This window comes from Panthera uncia, chromosome A2 (genome assembly GCF_023721935.1).
Source record: "Panthera uncia isolate 11264 chromosome A2, Puncia_PCG_1.0, whole genome shotgun sequence".
NCBI classification, from domain to species: domain Eukaryota; kingdom Metazoa; phylum Chordata; class Mammalia; order Carnivora; family Felidae; genus Panthera; species Panthera uncia.
In genome coordinates, this window is record NC_064816.1 from 18,168,054 (window position 1) to 18,189,493 (window position 21,440).

The 21,440-nt window shown below is 57.7% G+C and overlaps 1 protein-coding gene across 1 annotated transcript; it reads left to right on the forward strand.

Annotated features, from left to right (window-relative positions):
- Positions 1-258: 258 nt before the first annotated feature.
- Positions 259-21,435, forward strand: GNAI2 (G protein subunit alpha i2). The gene is made up of 9 exons (XM_049640535.1): positions 259-526; positions 15,123-15,165; positions 15,455-15,596; positions 15,762-15,922; positions 18,747-18,875; positions 19,293-19,422; positions 19,503-19,656; positions 20,007-20,219; positions 20,849-21,435. Exons 1-8 carry the CDS (start codon positions 409-411, stop codon positions 20,195-20,197), a joined length of 1,068 nt encoding a protein of 355 aa, XP_049496492.1. The 5' UTR covers positions 259-408; the 3' UTR covers positions 20,198-20,219; positions 20,849-21,435.
- The last annotated feature ends 5 nt before the right edge of the window (positions 21,436-21,440 follow it).

Sequence of the window (21,440 nt, forward strand, 5' to 3'; positions counted from 1 at the left end):
CCAGCCCCGCCTGCAGCTCGCCTGGAGCCCAATCCCTCTGGGCTTGGCTCTACTCTTGCAGCTATTCCTCGGCGTAGCTCCGCCTCCAGCTCGGGCCCGAGTCTGGGCTGAGCCTAACTTCTAATTTGCTCTGCCCTCAAGCCAATCACCGACCCCGGATCTCCTATGGCCCCGCCTTCGGGCCCTCCCTGGCCCAGTCCCGGGCCTGGCCTGCTCCGGCCCCACCCTCGGCCCGCCCCGCCGTCGGTGCGCGGCGGCCGGGAAGGCACCGCCCGCAGACGCTCGGAACTGCCGACCCGAGAGCTACCCGTAGAGGGTCGGCGGCGGGAGCGGAGTGGGTCGGACGGGGCCGAGCCGGGCCGGGGGCCGTGTGGGGGCCGGGCGGCGGCCGGGCCGGCGGACGGCGGGATGGGCTGCACCGTGAGTGCCGAGGACAAGGCGGCGGCCGAGCGCTCTAAGATGATCGACAAGAATCTGCGGGAAGACGGCGAGAAGGCGGCGAGGGAGGTGAAGTTGCTGCTTTTGGGTGAGGCCGCGCCCTGCGCTGGGACCCTCGATTCCCCGTCCGAATCCCCAGACAAAGACTTTGACCTCCAGACTAGGGCCTTGAACTCCCAGACTCAGACTGGACCCCCACACCTGGCCTTGAACTCCCAGACCCGGCCTGGCCAGGATACCCAAATGGTTCAAAACTTTAGGTTGGCCTAGACCTCTGATCCGTAGCCCAGACTCTAGGTCAGACCCTTAACTCCTCGCAGACCCCAAGCCCCCAGACTCAGAACCCTGCCTGACCATCCACCCTTGCTGACCAACCTCACAGACCCTCAGAGTCCCTGCCTTGTCTTTCATCCTTCCCTAGACTTCACTCAAATCCCCGGAACCCCCTGCTTTGGCCCCCACCTTAGGCACCACCTGTTTCCCTCACCTGCTCCCCTGGGCATGAATTGGGCATGAACATCCCTGGGGCCCCTGCCAGGCCCCCACCCACTCCTTCCTTTCCCCTCTTGCCTTGTCCCTACTCTGAACCCTGTATCCACCTGTGCACCCTGACATCAAGGGACCTCTCAAGTGGAAACCATGATTGCTCATGAGCCCTCTCTCTAGCTGGAACCCCCAAACCTTTAGAGATCTTTGTGACCTGCATCTGGCTCACCAGGTCCCACTCTGCACACATTACTCCTCAAACCCCTCTGCTCCTCCTCCCTGAGTTCTCTACCACACTTGGGTCTACCTCTGCACTACCTCTACCCCTCCTGCACTAGGTGGACAGGGTCGAGCTGGGAGGAGGGGCCCAGACTAAGGGGCTGGACTGAGGTTCTACTGGTCTCACTGAGGGAGGGAGCCAGGCCTCAAGCTTCCCAGGGAGATTCCGCGGGCTGGCTGTTTCCCAGTTTCTAAGCCCTATCTGGGCCAGTGAGGGGGGCGTCTGGGGAGTAGGATGGAGTGTGAGTGTGGAGGAGTTTGGGTTGTGGCGCCTCCAAGGCCAGGAAAGATGGTGGCTGCTTGAGGGGTGGGGGGAAGTGGAAGTGGTGAGACAGCCGACATATTGCTGCCCTGCTGGGCGGGCCAAGGAGATGTGCTGACGGGTACTGGGCTTCCTGCACCCTTTCTGCGCCGAAAGGCCAAGGACTTGGCCTCTGGAAGTGGGTGGGCCTGTCACATCTTGAGGCCCTGTGAGGGGGAAGTGGTGGGCCAGCTGGATGAGGAGTTGGGGGCCAACTGGAATTGGGGGGCATCTGAGGTGGACTTTTGCAAAGACTGTGCTCCTGATAGTTGTCCCCGTCCGGCCTTCCTCTGGGAGCAGGTGTGGTGCCCGGTGGCAGCCTGATTCGAGGGTTTCAGGGCTCAGGGGAGACAGGCCCTCGTAGCAGCATTGGAGGCTGGACAGTGTATGTGGGGGGGTGTGGCCCCTCAGCCTCACAGCCGCTGTGGGGTCCTCAGGCTGTGAAAAGCAGAGCTTTCCTGGCTGAGTGTCTGGCCGAGGGACGGACAGCGTGTCTTCGTCCTGAGCCCATCTGTTGACTGTCCCTGGGGGCCTGGCCTCAGGGGCACAGCCCAGAGGTTTCAAAATGGCATCCGCTCCGCCGCCGCTGCGGGTAGGAAGAGAAGGGGCGGGAAGGGGCGGCGGCCCAGCCTCCTGGGCTGTTTTGCGTTGGGCGCTTGCCTCTTCCTGTCTTCGCATCGAGTGCGGCAGCACCAGTTGAGTGGGTGTCGCCGCGGTGGAGGGCACGTCGCTTCTGCCCGATGGGCCTGGGTAGGGTGTTTTTGGTACTTCTGTCTCCTGGTGCCCACCCAGGGACCACTGGGCAGCCCCTTCCCAGGCGGATCAGCTGAGGAGATGTGCGACTGGGCCATAGGATCGGGGTACATGCGGCTCCTGGCCCTCTGTGTCCCAACCCCATTCCACTAGTCTTGCTCCGTAGAGCTTGGCTCAGATTTTGGGCCTAGCAGCCCCTCCTACACTGGGCTGGCAGCAACCAGGGGTGCAGGGTCTGGCTCAGCATTTTCTAGGCTGGGGAGTTCATCTCAGCATCTTGCTCCTCTGGCCTTTGCTTCCTCTGTTGAATGGGCTTCCTGGGTTTGGGCCAGAGGAGTGCTGGGCCCAGGATGGGGAGAATAGGGGCCTCATGGAGGTTCCTGTTGGGGGTGGGGGATGGGATCTAAGACCCTGCAGAGGGTGTACTGCAAGGGGCCGGGAGATCTAGATCTGCCTGAAACCGGGGACCCAATCTGCATTGGCTGCCTAGGTAGGGGAACTGGCCAGCCATCCCTTTCCCGTCCAGGTACAAGGAAGTGATGGGAGCCCAGGCGGAGCAGCTTCAGAGTGCTGGGCGCCTGTCCCACGTAGCGGGAAGAACTCTGTCCAGGCAACGGGACTCTTAGGTTGGGCAATTGCCAGCCTTCCCTTTCAGCCAGAACCACGCCTGCTGCCCCACCCGCATACTGGCTCCTTGCCCTCCTGGGTAGCCCTGCCAGCGGATGGGCACCAGGGGCAGAGGCAGATGTGGTACACACCGGTGAGAGCGATTTTCCTAGCAGCTTGTCATGAGGGGGCGCTGGGGGCAGAACTGCTGATACCAGCCCTACTTCAGGGACACCTCTCTCTGCCCCCCAGTTCAACTTGACTGACCCACTATCCCCAGGTGGAATTTGGGGCCTTGGGCTGGGCACTTGAGGGAAAGGAAGCCAGAGTGTGTGTTTGGGGGGTGTCTCTGATTTAGGATGGGCTTGTGTGGGCAGCCTACAGAGAAAGGAGAGACTGTCCCCTCATGGGCTCCATGAAGGCTTCAGTGTATAAATACAGCCCTTCTCTCTTGCCCCTGGGACTGTGCATCTGCTCTCCTAGCTTGGCATGCATTTTCCTTCTTTCCATCTAACTCACTCCTGCTTGACTGTTCTTCAAGACTCTGCTCCAGGACCACCTCCCAGGACCCTTCCTTGACGGAGGCTGCTGAAACCCCTCCTGTGGCTCCTGGTGCTACTGCTTCCTTCCCCCATCAGAGAGTGGTATTTGCCTGGGTGACAGCTGTCCTTCCTTGAGACTACAGGGGCAGAGCTGTGTCCTGTTCATTTCTGTGCCTTCTGTGCCAAGCATGGAGCCTGGCGTCTATCAAGTGCTTCTTGTCTGTTTGTTGAATGAAGGAAGTACTACTAGTCTGAACTCAGTCTTGGGGGTAGATGGGTAGATGGAGGAGTAAGATGGAGGTCACTGAACCTGATACATTGTGGGCGGGTGGCAAGGGCTCAGTGTTGGGACCGATGACAGGGATGGGGGCTGGCAGACACCGAGAGAGAAATTCTTCAGGCTGTTTCTTCCTGAACTCCCCACCTGCCTGACTGGCTCCTCAGAGACAGCCCTTAACCCACCCTGTGCAGAACTCTCGCTGATGAGTCTGTAGCCTGTCATAGGGCAGAGCATGCAGTGGGGATTCCACCCGTTCATATGAGAGTGGTTTTACATGCTTCCTTTCAGCTCTGGCTGTTTGGGGCCTGCTGCGGGCCTGCTGTCTCTGCTGTTCCAGTAGAGCCTATTTAGCTCTCAGAGCTGGGCTGCCCCACAGCCCTGGGGCTCAGGCCAGAGCACTGCTGCAGGAGATCTTGGCCTGGCCAGTGCAGGGACTGCACATACAAAGGCTCGATTAGGTTTACCAAAAGAAAAGGAAAGGAGTGTTGTGGTGTCTGTCCCATCTGTGTTTCTAACAAATGGCCTGGCAAACAGTAGGTGCCTATTAAGCATGTATGGAAAGAATGAGGCTATAGAACACATCCATGAACAGGGATAATTCCAGGGCTGTTGCCTGGGGCTTGGTCTAACTGGAGAAGGGGTAGCCTGGGATCCTGGTTGGGAAGAGTCTAGTGGTGCCTGTGAATGAAGGGTGGGAGGTTCCTCGGGTGGCTTTGCAAAATGAGCGGCATTTGCCAGGGGCAGGTATTGGGGCAGAAAGATCCACTCAGCGAGGGCACTGAAGTAGGAAGGCCTGGCCTGGGGGAGGACGGTTCACCTCTTTAGACTAGCTCTTGGGGTCACACAGACTTAGGTTCAATACCCAGCTCCACCTAGTGCACTTGTTGAGAAACCCAGTGACAGGTGAAATCCTGGTAGATGTCCTGTTCCCCATCCATAACTGGGAACAGGATGCCTGCCTGCAGCCACAGGTGTTGTGGGACCATGGGCCAAAGCCTGGGGGTGTGAGAACAAGTGAGAGAGCCTCTAATGACTCCTACAGAGTTGAGAGTTTGGTGGGGAGGATTCTCCCCAGCCTACAGGCTGACTGGCCCCCATATGGAGGTCCTGGGGAACCCCCTCCCTTGCCCTCAGGCAGCTGTTCACAGCAAGTGGGGAGACCGAGGTGTGTAGACAATTGGTGCCAGCTGGAGTGATAGACTGTCCTGGGGACCTTAAGCCCAACTTCTCAGGGCTGAGCTACCTTCCTGGCTGCCTAAGGTTGGGGAGGCAGCTGGGCTCTAGGCACCAGGTGGACCGGTACCCAGGCGGGCCTCCAGCCTCCCTGTTCTTCCCACAGCTTTCGAGGTCCCGGCTGGAGCTCATTAGCACTTGAATGGGGGTGGGGTAGCTTGGGCCTCCAGTCTCTTCTTCCCACCCCTCCCCCAGGCTGGGCGAGGCTTTGTCTTCCAGAGCCCGGCCTGGAGCTCCCACGCTGGGAAGCGAGCGAGGGTCTAAGCCATTTCTGACCCCCTGTGCTTGTGTCTTGCCCAGTCCCACTGGGCTCATCTCCTGCCCGTGACCCTAATGTTGGTGCAGACAACAGGAGAAATCAGACTTCTAGGATAGGAGTGGAACTGGGTCCTTCAGGGGTACCCCAAGCCAGGAGACTGGGTGAATCTTTGCAAAAGGAATTGATGGCTTTGCAAAGGAATTGATGCTGGAACTCAGCTGCAGGCATCCCAGGAGGGTGGGGTGGAGAACCCCAGACAGGGCAGAGAGCAGGTGGCAAGGATAGAGGGAATGAGCTGCCACCATAGTTGGAGATGGAAGTTATGCCAGCTGGGGAGCACAGGCTTCTGTGCCAGGCCCTGAGGCAGCATCGAGCCACCCACTGTGCTGAGTTGGAGGCTAGGCTGCCAGATGGGGGTTGGCATGGTCAGGGACCCCTTCAGGCCTGGGCAGCCTGTCAGGGGTTAACCCTGGGCTGGCCTGAGCTGCACGGTCACTGGGTAGCATTATTGGTGTCCTAGGCCTGCAGACGTTGCCCAGCAAGTGACAGCAGGTAGGGTTGGGGCCTGATTGGATCCTGGGGAGGTCCCTAGTAAGCCAGCAGCACTGCAGGGGCTGGCACTTGGGGTGGCTTGGGCCACAGGTTGGTGGGCACAGCAGTCTCTCTTGGTCTCTGTCTCTAAAAGCCACCCATTCGTTTGGCAGGAATAGGATGGAAGAAGCTTTGTCCACGTTAGCTCTTAGCCACTGAGGGACCTTGCTCCATCACATCCTCAGCAGAGGATGAGACGTTCTGACCTGGAGGCTGAGTGCTGCACACACCCCCCCCCCAACACCCCTTTGTGCTTTGGGAAGCAGGACTGGGCAGATGGGAGCAGGGCCATCTGTCCCATCTTCTCAGCATCTTGGGACAGGAGTCCTAATCTAGGAGTTCATTGAGGAGGAAGGGGTCAACAGGTTCTGGCCAGGCCACAGCTCATGGGCTCTGCCTAAGAATGCATTTCAGGGTTCCTGAGGAGGTTAGAGGACTAGGCCCTTTGATGGTGACCCTGGGACCTGCTACTCTCAGGCAGATCCTCTTTCAGCCACAAGTGCAAGGTGGGACCCCTCTGCTTAGCTCCATGCAGTCCCTCTAGCCTGGGGCTCTTGTTCTTACTAAAACCCCAACTCCATCCTCACCCTCACCACCGTGCTGCTTCCTGGAGCTGTGTCCATCTAGGTGGTTTGGGAGAAATAATCTCCCTGGAACAACCAAACAGTTGCTGGGTCTGACGGGGTCTCAGTGTTGGCCTTCTGTGCGTGTTTTCAAGGTTTGGCGAGTGCCTGGTCCATTTGAACCAAAGCCTGAGGGTGGGATCTTCTAAAGTTTATTGAGAAGGTGTCCTTGTGACTCAGAGGATCCTGGGGTGCAAGGCTGGTAAGCCTCAAAATATGCAGGAGGGTGTCAATGGCAGCACCCACGGTGCCCTGGATGGGAGGAGGGGCAGTGAAGTCTGCATGGCAGGGCTGGGCCTCTCAGGGAAGTGGTGTCCACACCGGAGGAAAAGGAGGAAGCAGCTGGAGGAGGAGGAGCCCAAAAGAGGAAGAGGCCAGAGAGCTGCTCCTGCTCTGTGCTGGGGTGGGGGTGTGAACCCTCTCAACTTGGGGGGATCTGGAAGGTGAACCCCACCTGCACAGGCTCATCTGTATACCCCTAAGAACCGCCACTGGTAGTCACTGAGTTGACGTCATTCCAGGCAGCTCTGTGCCTTGTCCCACCTCAGCAACCACTGGGCCCAGGATCCCAGAAAAGGTGGCGCCTTTGAGAAGGATTCCAGACCCCTCCTTCGACCACAGGAAGTGGTGGCTGGGAGAGGGACATCAGCGGGGGGTGGGGGGGGCGGAGGGTGGCTAGCAGGAAAGCAAACGGCTGCTCTTATATTCCCGAGTGGCCATTGCCCTGCAAAGCCGGAAGGCCGGCTACAGGCCAAGATGAATGCCCGGAAATGGAGCAGCAGCCCTAGGATTAGCTCACTCTGGGTTTCCCCTGCCTGGGAGTGGACAGAGGGGCCCTTGGTGCAGCCTAAGGATTCCCCTCTGTTCCTACTACCCATTGGGCCTGGAGGTACCATCACTGGGCCTCAGTTTCCCTTTGGTGTTATCACCAGTTTCCCTTTGGTGTCAGCAGCCGTGACTAATATGTAGGGCTGGACTCTTCATGGTCTCATCGTATTTAACCCTATGAGGCCGAGACTGACATTATATCCATTTCACTGATGAGGAAACTGAGGCTCAGAAATATTATATGACTTACCCAGTAAGTAGAGACACTAAGGTGTGATCAGGTAGTGACTGAGCACTGTCCATAACTACCTTTGTCTGTCAGGAGTCTGTGCCCAATTGGCAAGAATTGGTCAGGATGAGAGGCAGATGCTGTGGGTCCACGTGTTTTCTACTTATGCTTGGGGACCTGTCTCTGGGGGGCCTCAATTCCTCTTTTAGGAGATTGAAAGGGGGCTGTCTGCCCTGGAGGTTGGGGACCCAAGAGTCTGTTCATGAATCTTTTTCCTGTTCAAAGCCAGAAGTCTGCCATGTAGCCCCGGGGTGACTTCATCACAGTGCAGCCTCCCATCTTCCCTCCCAGCCCATGTTTCTCTCACAGAAAGATTCAGATCATAGTTAGGCCATTGAGTACTTCACTGGCCTCCTAACATTGTGCTTGTTCCTCTCATAACCCACAGGCTCAGGAGGATGGAGACTAGGCCTGAGGAAGGGTCAGAGGCTGCCCAGAGCAGAGTACGGGCCCCTGAGCCTGGGAGTTGTCCAGATGAGGAGAAGGGAAGAGCTTTCCCACAGGGGGCTCCCACAAAGAGCAGAGGCTGTGGTGGGCTGCCTGCGGTGCTGTATGGCGGCTGAATGTGTCCGTGGTGTGGGCTGGCACCAGCATGATAGGTGAGGAGGCCGGTCCTCATGCTCCTTAGCCTCTGAATCTGAGTTTTGTGGCCTTGCCTTCCTCCATGGAAGTTCCTTGGGGTTCTGCTCTGTGTTATTGGGCCAGGCCCTAGGGGGCTGAGGAGCCTGAGAGAGACTTAGGATAGCGATAGGAGCTGCTTCAAGGGCTCGCTCGGCCATGAGGCCATGCACAAAGCGGAGGACATGCATTATGATGGCCACTCAAGATCTTGGGTCCCAGAAAGCCCACTCCCCCCACCTTCTTCACTGTGCAACCTCAGGCTGTCCTCTTCCCTCTCTGCCCAGTGCTGGGACCTGTAATGTCATGATTCTCAGCATGGTCCCATGGCTTGTGGGCTCAGAGACAAGCTATATGCTTGGGCTGGACCTTGGGACAGTTTGGGGTGAGTGTGAGGATTCAAGGGAGGCTGCTCAGGGCAGGCCTTGAGTTTGGCACACTCCCTTGAGGGTACATTTCATAGGTGGGAACACTGAGGCCTGGGGGTTGGGTATCTCACCCAGGGCCCATCACAGTGAATCAGAAGAGATGGGGATTATTCAGCCTCTTTGAAAACAGCAAAGAGATTCCTTAAATGAAGAAGCATCCCAGAAGGAGGAGTGTGTCAAATGGCCTGGGCCCTTCCAGCACCTCCTGGCTCCTGTATAGGGGGAGACCTGTAGCCTGAAGGCCAACGATGAACAGGTCTCAGGGCCTCCTCTCCTCCAACTGTCTTTCCTTACCCAGTGGCTCAGTTTCCCTCTGTCCAGTGAGAAAGAGCCCCATTCCAGGGGACACAGCCCTGTCCCAGAAAGTCCTTTCCATGTCTGGCAGGTGCCGAGGCCTCTCTCCCTTACACAGAAAGCTCTGACTTGGCAGTAGCAGGCCAGGCCCTGCTTGCTAGTGCTTCCTGGTGGGCATCATGAACCCCTGGAAGCCATTGGTGGCCACCCAAGTGGCAGACTGGCAAGAGGGAAGTTCCAGGTTTGTTAGGGCACTTGGGGGAAGCAAGACCACACTTGTGGGTGGGGGTGTTGCAGCCCGAATCCAAGACCCATGTCCCTGTCCCCCAGTGTTAGACCCTTACAGAGCCACCTAGGAGGGAGTCAGGCCTAAGAGAGCACCTGGAGGAAGGAAGAGACAGCCAGGGGCGGGGCTTGGAGGGCCTTTGTCTGGTGGGCCCCCTCCTCCTCTCTCCCATTCCCATTGTTACCCTGTGTGTGGGGTCTCCGCAGGCTGTGGGCCTCCCAGGCCCTGGAGAGGGCGTTGGGTGAGGGTCCAGGCACCTCCCCCAGCTGCCTAGCCTAGACTGCTTTTTAGAAGCAAATGCTCCCCAGTACTGCCCAGCCCCCACCTCCTCCACCATCTCTGGCTGCCGGGCTCCCCCTAGTGGTGGCGGGACCTGGGTCCCTGAGGCTGTAGGGGAGGGGCCAGAGCTAAGGGGCCTGGAACCACCGGCTGGGCCAGAGACAGAGACGTGGCACCTTCCTGGGATGAGAGTGGGAGGTGGCGCCCAGGCTGCCTTTGGGGTAGGCTTCCCAAGGTTCACCCCCACCTTCCCCCCTGTGCCCCACTGGGGCAGGCTCGGGGGTGGCAGTGGGGGCGGGCCTGGTACTGTGGGTTTGAGCTGGGCTGCAGCCCAAGTCTACCCTGTGGTCCCAGCCCTGCTGCTTATGAGAATCTCTGCCCTCGGGCCGCCACGTCAGCTGGCTGCTCTCCCTAGGCCCATGTGTTCCAGGGGAGCCCACCAGTGCAGGAGCCTCTGCCTAGCCTTCTGAGCGCATGGAGTCAGTGAGCAGTGTCTGCGGCAAGGCCCCGGGACGGGAAGAAGGCCCCAGCTATGTAGCAGTACTGGGTTGTGGAAGGGAAGTGACAAACTCAGAGCCAGAAGCCCGAAAAGAACTGAGTGGCTCTGACTGCTGTCCCACAGTACACAGGTCCCAGCAGGAACCGCCAGTGCTGCGCCAGCCTGTTAGCCGCTGGTCATTGCCCTCCACTGCACCTTGTCTGAAAGCCTCAGAAACTCTCCTTCCGATGAGATGGCCACAGCAGGCCACTCTGCAGGTCGTGGTTGCAGTGAACTATGCAGTATGGTCATTGAAGGCTGCAGGAAATGAAAGGTTTGGGGACATCTGTGATCTTCCATAGAGGAGAAACATAGTGATAACTTTTATCTGAGTGTTCACTGTGTGCTGGGCACTATGAGAAGAGCTTTGTGTTTAATCCTCCCCTCCCTCTTGGAGGAGATAATAGTGGTGTCCTGTTTCACAGATGAGGTACCAGAGCAAGGGCAGGAAGGGGGTGAGGCTCTTGAGAACATCAGGAAGGATCAGAATGGGCACCAGGGCTGTGGTAGGTCTGGACCTCTCTTTCAGAGAGGGTCTGACAGTGAGCGATGGGTCAGTTGGCCACTTGAGGCTTGGCGGCGTCTGCAGAAGGGAAACTGAGGCCAGAAAGGACAGCAGCATTCAGGGCCTCCAGCAAGACAAAGCCTTGTCTGAGACACAGAGGGTCAAGATAGACCTACAGCAGTGACCTGATGCTGGGGCTGGAAGTCAGCATCAGGCAACAGGACCAGCGACCCCATCTCTGCTGCTGCAGAGGCCCTGCTGGCCTTGTTCGGGCAGGTGGAGTTGTGCTGTCTCCCTTCCCCCATCTGTTCCCGCCTCTGTTGGGGCCCAGCGCTCCCAGAGTGGAAGCAGATGTTCTAATGCAGAGCAGCCTCTGTCGCCAGCACATCATGGCAATTACTGCCTGCCTGCTGGGGGCCCAGCAGCTGTGCCCTGGGACAAAGCCTGCGGAGGTTTCTTCTTGGTGGGAAGAGGTATGGCCCAATAGGAACACTGAAGTCATCCTAGGGAGCCTCTGTGGGCCCCTCTGATATCACCCAGCTGGAGAAGTAGTGCCTGGTGGGGTCCTCTGTGGGCAGGAGACTCCTGCCACCTTCAGTCTAGAACCAGCTAGTGAAGCCTCCTCTGAAGGGAGGGTGCAGGGCTGGGTGGAAGGAACTGGGCACCCAGGACCAGCAGGGTACAGGCAAACTTCAAGCCAAGTACTAGCTTATCTGATAGGGGAGCACTGTCAAGTCCTAATGGAAAAGGGCCCGGGGGAGGGGGTGAAGAGTGGGGCTAGGCCCCACAGCTCCTGGGGGTACCTGGCCCCCCCTATTCCACCATCCCACCCACTCTGCCTCTGCCTCCTGGTCTGCTTGTTGTAGCTGCTCCTGGGCCATGCCTCTCCTTCTGTCCCTCTGTTCCCCCCTGCTTCCTGCCTAGCCACCAGCACCACACCCTTGTCCTGCCACTCACTCCTTCCTGCTTGAGTCACAGCTGCTGGGAGGACAAAGGGGCCGCCCTGAGTCCAGGGATGGGGGCTCCATGATTTTGGTTTGTCCACCTGTCAAATGGGGGCAGAGAATGTCCTCCTAACCCTCAGAATGTGACAGGAAGGGAGGCTGAGGCTCAAAGGGGACAGGGAAATGGACCCTCAGTTGGCTGGGACAGGGAGCAAGTGTCCTGGCTCCAGCCTGGTCACCCAGGTACTGCCCATCTCTGTGTCTGCCAGGTCTGCCACTGCTAGGAAAATCAGATGCAAAGCTCATTTGTGCTGTCATCCCTGTCTCTGGGCAGGGTCACAGGGTGCCATACCACTTTACTAGGAGAGTGGTCAAAAGGCCAGACAGGGAAACTGGTACCTCAGGCAGACATGGTCCCAAAGTCACACAAGAGACAGAACCCTTACCAAAACCTCAGGTCTCATGTGCCCTGGACAGTTGCCCACTCTGAGTCTTGGTTTGCCTGACTGGGGCCTGCATGATTGATCTGACCCATCACTTCACATCCTTGGCTTCTGCTCCTCCACTGAACCCCCAATCCTGGCTGAGGCCTCTGGTTCCTGAGTCTCCCTCTGCCCCAGGATGTGCTACCAGCCTCCTGCTCTGTGGGAGCAAGTGCCTAGGTGGGCAGGACAGCCAGGAGGTCACCTGGACCTTGTGGTTAGCCAGCCCGGTGCTGCCCTCCCTGCTCCTGGATATTTGGGTTCTGGAGGATTGGCCTCCGTGATCAGGCATCACTCTCGGGCCTTCCTAGGCCCTCTCCCCATCTTTCCATCAGCAGGTATGGAGTGTCAGTGTGGGGGACCCTGGCTGTTCCTCTGCCATGCATAGCACGAGGAAGCAGGAGTACTGCCATCTGACCAAGCCCATGTCCAGGGGAGTGCACTGGAACGGGTGCTTCTAGGGCCCAGGGGCTGAACCGATAGTAGAGGGGCTCGCTGCTTCAGAGCCACCCCCCAGGGCCTGCACAGTTGTGTGTCCCCCTCCCCCACCCCAATTACTCCCTCACCTATCCTGGGAAGCAGGCCTGGGATAGTCAGAAGCCCAGTAATACCCAGCAGCTGGTAGCATTTGAGAGGAGACCCCAGACCCTTCTCAGGGAGGCCACTGGGTTGTGCACATACCAGGCCTAACTCTGTGAGGGCCACAGCTTTGCCTCACTTTCTCCTAGTAAAATGTGGATCTGGGGTGAGATGGGTGGGCAGGGTGGACGGAGGTGGGCAGGGACCTTGGTGGGGATGGGGAGGGCACTGTAGAGACTCAGACTATTATCTGCCTAGGAAGGCAGGGAGTGAACCCAGTGACACGTGCAGCCTGGACCTGAAGACAGTGTGGCCCAGCTGCACTGGGCAGCTCTAGGAGGCACTACATGGCTGGCAAGGTGGGCCACCCATAGAGGGGATTAGGACCATGGGACAGTAACCTCTGTCTCAGTTTTCTCCGTTTGTTAGGTGGGATTGCTGTGAGATTAAATTCCTTAGTTGCCATGACAGGCGGAGAAGAGCATCTGACACGTAGAGGTTGCTGTTCATGGCTTTGCTATGATCATTATTGTCGATACTCTTGCTGCTCATGTGAGTCTGTGTGTTTTCCCCTTTACCCTCTGAGGTTGTCTTGACCTGCCCTGAGGGATAGTGGAGCCAGAGTCCCCAAGTGTGACCTCCCCACAGACCCCGCTATCTACTCTCCTGAGCTGCTCAGAGGGGTAGACCTGCCACATTGATCAAAAGGGTTGGGACACATGTCAATGGGCCATGGCACACGTATGCCCCGCAAAGAAAACTGCATGGGCAAATGCCTGGCTTTGGCAAGAGGAAGGGCCTGGCAGGTGCAGGTATGGCTGGCAGTGATGGCAGTGAAGGAGCAGAGGGAACAGTCTGTGCGAGAGCTGGGAGGGGAAGCAGGGCCCAACTGAGGTGTCTTCTACTTGGAGTTTGGGACAGTGAAAGGAGGGACGCCTGGGTGGCTCAGTCAGTTAAGTGTCTGAGTCTTAATTTGGTTCAGGTCATGATCTCACCGTTCCTGAGCTTGAGCCCCACATGGGGCTCTGCACTGATAGTTCGGAGCCTGCTTGGGATTCTCTCTCTCCCTCTCTCTCTCTGCCCCTCCCCCATGCTCTCTTTCTCTCTCTCAAAATAAATAAATAAACGTTAAAAAACAACTTTATTAAAAAAAAAAAAAGGGGATGGTGAAAGGAGGAGATGAGGTCCTGCCCCCACTCCCACCATCCCCCAGCCAGGAGGTAGTGTAGCCCTCCTGGTCTTCACACTTCCCTGCAGACTCCCTGGGGAATGTGGGTTTCTGGGCTGCACCCCTCAAGATCTGGCTCTGGGTTTGTGTGTCTAGGATAGGACCTGGGAAGCTGCTTTTTTTTTTTTTTTTTTTTTTTCCCTCCCTCCTTTTTAAAAACACCTTCTGGGGCCTCTTGCAGCATCTGAGCCACATCTGAGAAAGGCTGGGCAGGCCAGGCAATCTTGGTCCTGTGTGTCTCCCTGCCTATCTGAATCCTGGCTGCACAATCTTTTTTTTTTTTTTTTTTTTTTAATTTTTTTTATGTTTATTCGTTTTTGAAAGACAGAGACAGAGCACAAGCACGGGTGGGGCGGAGAGGGGTGGGGGGACACAGAATCCGAAGCAGGCCCCAGGCTCTGAGCTGTCAGCACAGAGCCCGATGCGGGGCTTGAACTCACAAATCGTGAGATCATGACCTGAGCCGAAGTCGGATGCTCAACAGACTGAGCCACCCAGGCGCCCCTCCCCTTTTTTTTTAATGTTTGTTAATTTTTGAGAGAGAACAAATGGGGGAGGGTCAGAGAGAGAGGGAGACAGAGGATCTGAAGTGGGCTCTGCACTGACAGCAGAGAGCCCGATGTAGGGCCCGAACCCCAAACCATGAGATCATGACCTGAGACGAAGACACTTAACCAACTGAGCCACCCAGGGGCCCCCTGGCTGCAAAATCTTGGGCCAAGACTACCTTTGTGAGCCTCGGTGTCCTTGTCTATAAAATGGAAGCAGAAGTAGTATGTTTGTAGGGCTGCTGTGGCAGCCATGGGAAAGAGTACCAGCAAATCCCTCAGTATTGGCCAAGGAGAATATAGAATGGGCCTCTGCCAGGCTTGGAAGCATGTTGAGTCAGTCCAAGGGTATGTGTGTATGAGCGTGTGTGTGTCAGTCATGCTGCGTGTCTCCCAAGTCCTGGTCTCCATCTGCTCAGGGTAGACTTGGGCCATGCCTAGGAGGCAGGACTATGACACTGTCCTAGCCCAGGCCCCTTGGTGGCTCAGAGTGTGGGGAGAAGAGGGAATGCTCCCCTGCTAGAGTGTGCAGGGCTCCTTCCTGCCAGCTGTGTCCTGGCACCATGTTGGCGAGCCTGCTTGCGTGAGAATGACAAGGAGACTTCTGAGGGCTTGTCTCCAACCAAAGCCCCTGAGCTCATTCTGCTGTTGAGGGGGGTAATGTGGTGGGCAGTGAAGCTTGGGGGAAGCAAAGGCCTGGGGTCTTGACCACTGTGGCCCTGCCAGCTGCACCCTTGTAGCTTTGCTGCCTCCCAGGCCCAACTGCCTCCATCTCCCTGTGCAGTTGATGGGGGAGGGTGGGTTCTGCCTCTGGGGCTGCCAGTGGCTGGGCCACATGTAGCCCCACTGGGGCTGCTCCCTGACAGCCTGTGCCCTCTGTTCCAGGTGCTGGGGAGTCAGGGAAGAGCACCATTGTCAAGCAGATGAAGTAAGTGCTATGTGCGAGAGACAGCCACCAAACCCTGATTTCCCCTCTTCTTTCTCTGGGTCTGTGTTGCACCGCACCCCCCCCCCCCCCCCCCCCACCAAGTAGTGGCCCAGCCAGTCTTAGCCAAGCCCAGGACCTTGTCGGAGGCAATCACCCATCCTCACGTCCCAGAGGGTCGGGGGAAGTTTCCTTCTCTCTGTAATAGGTCCCTGCAGGCTTCAGCAGCCCCAGGAGGCCATGTATGGTCCTCGTGCCCTAGGGGCCCTAACTCCTGACCCCTGGCTGCCAGGATCATCCATGAGGATGGCTATTCTGAGGAGGAGTGCCGGCAGTACCGGGCGGTCGTCTACAGCAACACCATCCAGTCCATCATGGCCATTGTCAAAGCCATGGGCAATCTGCAGATTGACTTTGCCGACCCCTCCCGAGCGGTATGTCCTCTCCTCAACCCCTGCCTGCTTCCCTAAAGGCTTCAGGGCAAGCCTTGTCCTGGGGAACCTAGAAATACCCAAGCCTGGGCCCCATTCTGGAGGCCCCTGACAGGTGGGGTGGGCGTGAACTCCTGTGACTGGCTGACACCTCGACACTGCGCCCAGGATGATGCCAGGCAGCTGTTTGCACTCTCCTGTACTGCTGAGGAGCAAGGCGTGCTCCCTGAGGATCTGTCTGGTGTCATCCGGAGGCTCTGGGCTGACCACGGTGTGCAGGCTTGCTTTGGCCGCTCTCGGGAGTACCAGCTCAACGACTCTGCTGCCTAGTGAGTACTCCAAGGAGCCGGGTGGGGTGAGGGGGGCTCTGGACCACAGCCTAGAATGGAGGGCCTGAGCATTCTCAGAAAGACACTGCCAGTCTCTGCTTATGAAGCTGGTGACTGTCAACCAAGGCCTTGGTGATTTTTGCTTTGAGGTGGGGGGCATGGTATTGAAAGTCAGGAGGAAGGACAGGCAGGGCTGCTGTCCCTCCAGGGCCAACTGGAGTCTGATCTGTCCTTAGACACAATCATTGTATTTTAAAATTTTTTTTTTTAAATTTGTTTGTTTGTTTATTTATTTGGAGGGAACACGCATGAGCAGGGGAGGGGCAGAGGGAGAGGGAGAGAGAGTGAATCCCAAGCAGGCTCCGTACTGTCAGTGTGGAGCCCAATGCAGGACTTGAACTCATGAACTGTGAGGTCATGACCTGAGCCGAAATCAAGAGTCTGACACTTAACTGACTGAGCCACCCAGGTGCCCCTAGACGCAATCATTCTAAAGAACATTTGCTGCCTCCTGTGCCAGGCCCTGTGCAAAGCTTGAGGGACCCAGTGAGGATGGAGTAGACACATCCCCAAGTAGCGACCACCTACAGTGTCAGTGTTATGGTGGGAGTGGGGGTAGGTCTAGAGCAGGGACTGCCTCAGCTGAGTTCTGAACAAGAGACAGGCAGAGGAGGAACAGGAAAATCTCCTAGGCAGGGGCACATGTGCACAGGCCTGGAAGTGAGTAGTGCTGGCTGTGCCGGGGGTCCCAGAAGATGTTCAGACTGGTTGGAGAGGAAGATACAAGGGGAAGAGACCAGGAGGTGACAGATATGTGTTTAAGTTAGAGCCTAAGACTTGGCTGGGGAATCACAGGGGGTTCTGGGAGTTCCAGAGGCCCAGCCTATGGGGTCATTGTCTGAACTCCTTCCCTGAACTACCTACCGTATGCCAGGCCTGGTGCAGAGGGCTGAGCACCCATGGAGAACAGGACAGGTTGGTGGCCAGTGCTGATGGCTGCGGGAGACGTGCCCAGGCTTTTTGGACTGCGCCAAATAGGCAGATAGGCGGTTGCCCCTGTGCTCATACCTCACCTTTCCCACCTCTGCTTAAGCCAGCCCCTGTTCGCAGCACCTTTCTCCCCCGCTGTGCTGCCCTTCAAGTCCTGAGCCCACCCAGAGAGGGGCTGGACCAGGGTGAGGGTGGATAGGAGGCTGGCCCTGCCTGGTCCTGCGCCCTGAGCCCTGCCCCAGTCACATGAAGCGCCTCCCTCTCCTTGCAGTGCCCTGAATGCCCTTGTGAGTGCCCCCCAGAGGAGTTGCAGAATAGCAGCCAAACATAGTGGGGGTCAGAGCTCCTGGGTGGCTCAGTTGGCTAAATGTCCGACTCTTGGTTTCAGCTCAGGTCATGATCTCACAGTTCATGAGTTCGAGCCCCGCATCGGGCTCTGTGCTGACAGACAGAGCCTGCCTGAGATTCTCTCCCTCCCTCTCTCTGTCTCTCCCTCCTCTACTCTGTCTCTCAAGATAAATAAACTTTAAAAAAAATTAAACAAACAAACAAACAAACAAACATAGTGGGGGTCTCCAGACCTCAGCGATGCCCGTCTCAGAGGTCACAGAGGCTCAGCACCAGCAGATCTTATGGGTCCTAGAGGCAGGCAGGGGTGGGTCCTATCAACCATTACCACCTCAGTGTCCAGGATACTCAAGGAGGGTAGGTATGGGTCCCTTCCAGGCTACTCCCCATTCCTTCGTTCCCTAGACATTAAGCACCCGCTGTGTGCCCAGCACTGTTCTGGGGGTGGGGATCCAGCAGTGACACAGGTCTTGTTCTCCCAGGCAGGTTTATGCCATGACCAGATCACCTAGGGGTGGGGAGTGGATTAGAACACTACAGGGAACAGGAGTGCCCCAACCCCTCTTCACAGCAATCCTTCAAGGCTGCTGTGGGTCAGTGGGACCCTGGGGTGAACCCTGTTGTGGAGAAGGGGGAGGCTGGCGTGGAAACCACCAGGAGACCTCTGGGCAAGAGGTTCTCAGTAGGTGGCGGGGTGCCGTAAGCAGGTCACAGCCCATGCGTCATGGGCCCTCATGGTCCTTCCTGTTTTTCTGTTCTGTCCCTGCGTCTCTGAGGTCATTTCCTGCTGGCCCCAACAGCCCTGCGCCAGGAGTGAAGTGAGACATCGGCACTGGGCAGCGGCTCAGAGGCCTGGACCCAGTCCCCAGGGCACCTCAAGGATATTGAGGCAGACAGAGCTGGTCCCAGGGCCTGACAGGAGCAGTGTTGATATTAATCAAGGGAGCTGGTAATGAGGAGCCCCTGGGACTCCTGCCAAACAGGTGCCCATGCTCTCCCTTGAGGAGTCCAAATTTTATTGGACGCTGGGCAAAGAGCCCATTGAGCCTGACAGGCCCCAACCTGTCCAACCCTGCATTGAGGGACATGCCAGGCTGCTCTGTAGTGGGTGCCATAATTGTGCCAATTAGCATCCTGAATCCCTCACTGAAAGACTAATTTGTCCCTTCCCACCCTCCTCAGTTTGCAGCTCTACCAGGCCTGGATCCTGTCTGAGGCAGGCCTGGCTAGGACCTGGGTGCTGGGGCTTGGCTGGCCGGTCACAGCCGCACCTCCTCCGGGCCCGTTCCACAGGCAGGAGGCGGCAAGGGCTTCTGGTCCAGTTTTTCTCATCTGAGCAATGAATGTCATAAAGGCAAGGGTTGAAGAGGCAAGGGCTTTGAGAAATGAGGGGATGGGAGGAATAGGGGCCTGGGTCAGCTGGCCCGGGGTCCAGGTTAGGAGGCCTCCTGCTGGCCACTACTGACCTGCCTGCCCCCACATCTAGCTACCTGAATGACCTGGAGCGCATCGCGCAGAGCGACTACATCCCCACACAGCAGGACGTGCTACGGACCCGTGTGAAAACCACGGGCATCGTGGAGACACACTTCACCTTCAAGGACCTACACTTCAAGTGAGCCAGCATGTGGGCAGGGTGGAAGGGCAGGACTTGATAGCCTTTGGGGCGACAGACGGAGGGACCCTTACTCCAAGGCCTGCTAATGGCTGTATTGGGAGGGAGGGGCTGGTCCAGGATTCCCCAGGATTCCCTGCTCTGAGGTTTCTCAAGGCTGTGTGGTTGCCAGTGGCCCACATCCTCTGCTGCCCCTGCCCCATGTGGCTGCAGCCTGCCCTGCTGACCAGCCCTGACCCCACCTATGCAGACATGCTCCGACCCAGAACCTTGAGTAAGGTGGACAAGTGTGAATGATTCCATGAAGACAACTGCCCCACTCTGAGCAGGCCTCTGTCCTCAGTCAGCCAACTTGTGAAATGGGGACCGTCTCTCGGGACCGCCTTTTCTGGAGCTAAGGCGACCCTGTGTCCGCAGGATGTTTGATGTGGGCGGTCAGCGGTCTGAGCGGAAGAAGTGGATCCACTGCTTTGAGGGTGTCACAGCCATCATCTTCTGTGTAGCCTTGAGCGCCTATGACCTGGTGCTAGCTGAGGACGAGGAGATGGTGAGAGGCCGAGAGGCCACTGAGGGGGGCGTGGGGGTGGGGAGCAGTGGCGGGTGCTGACCGCGCTGTCCTGCCCCCAGAACCGCATGCACGAGAGCATGAAGCTGTTTGACAGTATCTGCAACAACAAGTGGTTCACAGACACGTCCATCATCCTCTTCCTCAACAAGAAGGACCTGTTTGAGGAGAAGATCACACACAGCCCCCTGACCATCTGCTTCCCTGAGTACACAGGTGTGGGGACTGGGCCTCTGGGGAGGAGCTGGTGGTGACCAGGTGGTGTGCAGGCGCCCCCCGCTGGACAGAAGGGTAACTGCGGGACACTCAGGCAGGAGCTGGTGCCTCACTTAGGCCTATGTACTTGTGCCTGCACACAGGGCCTGTACCCCGTACATGTACACAATCAGGAGCCCTTCTTTACACACTCAAACATGCATGTACATTCACATACACTGTCACCCTTTGCACATGTGTGCACATGTTATATGCTTGTCTGTTCACACGCACAGGACCTTGTCGTTCATGTGGGACAGGCCTGCCTGCCGTACAGGTGGCACAAGTCCTCACCATTTTGTCTCCCACAGGGGCCAACAAGTATGACGAGGCAGCCAGCTACATCCAGAGTAAGTTTGAGGACCTGAACAAGCGCAAGGACACCAAGGAGATCTATACGCACTTCACTTGTGCCACCGACACCAAGAACGTGCAGTTTGTGTTCGATGCCGTCACCGACGTCATCATCAAGAACAACCTGAAGGACTGCGGCCTCTTCTGAGGGGGCGGGGCCTGGCAGGATGGTGAGCTGGGACGGTGGTGGGGTGGGTAGGCTGGCAGGGAGCTGGGGTGGAACAAAGTGGAGCCATTGAGCCCAGATAAGGGACAGGGTTGGGCCTCGGGAGGGCCTGGGTTGGGTGGGGGGTTGCCTGGGAGCACAGGGTGGCAAGTCAGGTGGGCTACTGAGGTCAGGGCACACAGGTAGGCTGGCTAGTGATCCAGACAGCAGAAACATCTGGCCATGTGCCGGGAGAAAATTAGAGGGCTGTTCTGACCTCCCTTGGAGAAAACTTAGTCATCCACCAAGCCACTGGCCTGGCCGGAAGGAGGCTAGATGACAGAGAGTGCAGCCACCTGCCACTCAGCGTGACCAGCTCTGCACTCGGCTCTGCGGTCTTTCCTTCAGACCTAGCTGAGGGTCCTGGGCTGACGCCGGCCCCACTAGCCCTGGGGCAGATGGGGAGGACTCTGCCAGTGCTACAGACCCCCCTCCCTCACATAACCCAGCAACAGACACTGGCTCCTGGGCAGCCACTGTGTCCCTGGTAACAGGTGGATGAGAAAAAAGAGAGGGTCATTGTCCAGGGAGGTGGGAGGAGAGGCACACTCTGGCTTCCTCCCGACCCATGCCCTGACTGTCCCCCACCTCCAGGGCCACCGCCGACTCTGCTCCCTCCAGCTCCTGAGGAAGATGGGGGCAAGAGGACCACGCTCCCTGCCTGCCCGCTCCTCTCCTCTCCCCGGCTGCTTTTTCCCTCTTTCCTCTCTCTGTTCTTGGCTCCCCTGTTCCCTCCCTCAGCTCCAGAGACTCGGGTTGAGGAACTGCCACAGGCCCTCCTATTTGAAGCCGGCCCTTGTCCTAGCTGCCGGGAATGGCCGCGGTACCCCCTTCCTGGGCATCTCTTCTGGTGTTAACCATTGTCTTGTTCTGTGATGGGGGAGGGGAGCACATGCTGAATCTCCCAAGGCCTGTGTCTGGAGGGGCACTCACTTCTCCAGCCTGAGACCCCTGGCTTCGCTCAACACCAGCCCCTGACCCAGCCCAAGTCCAAATGTTTACAGGGAGCCTCCTGCCCATCCCACCCCTCTAGCCGCTCGGAGGCCCCAAAGGAAAAAGCACAAGAAGCGTGAGACGCCACCATTCCTGGAGACTACAGTCCACCTGCTCATTCTCGTAGCTTTTTAAAAAAAAAAAATGAAAGTAAAGGAAAAAAAAAAAAAAAAGACAAAACTGCAAACCTAGA

Bases quoted from the DNA above. Each gene is read 5' to 3' on its own strand.
- GNAI2 (XM_049640535.1), top strand. From the start codon at position 409: ATGGGCTGCACCGTGAGTGCCGAGGACAAGGCGGCGGCCGAGCGCTCT. The intron at 15,166-15,454 runs GTAAGTGCTATG...CCTGGCTGCCAG, and splicing joins ACCATTGTCAAGCAGATGAA to GATCATCCATGAGGATGGCT. The intron at 18,876-19,292 runs GTGAGCCAGCAT...CTGTGTCCGCAG, and splicing joins TTCAAGGACCTACACTTCAA to GATGTTTGATGTGGGCGGTC.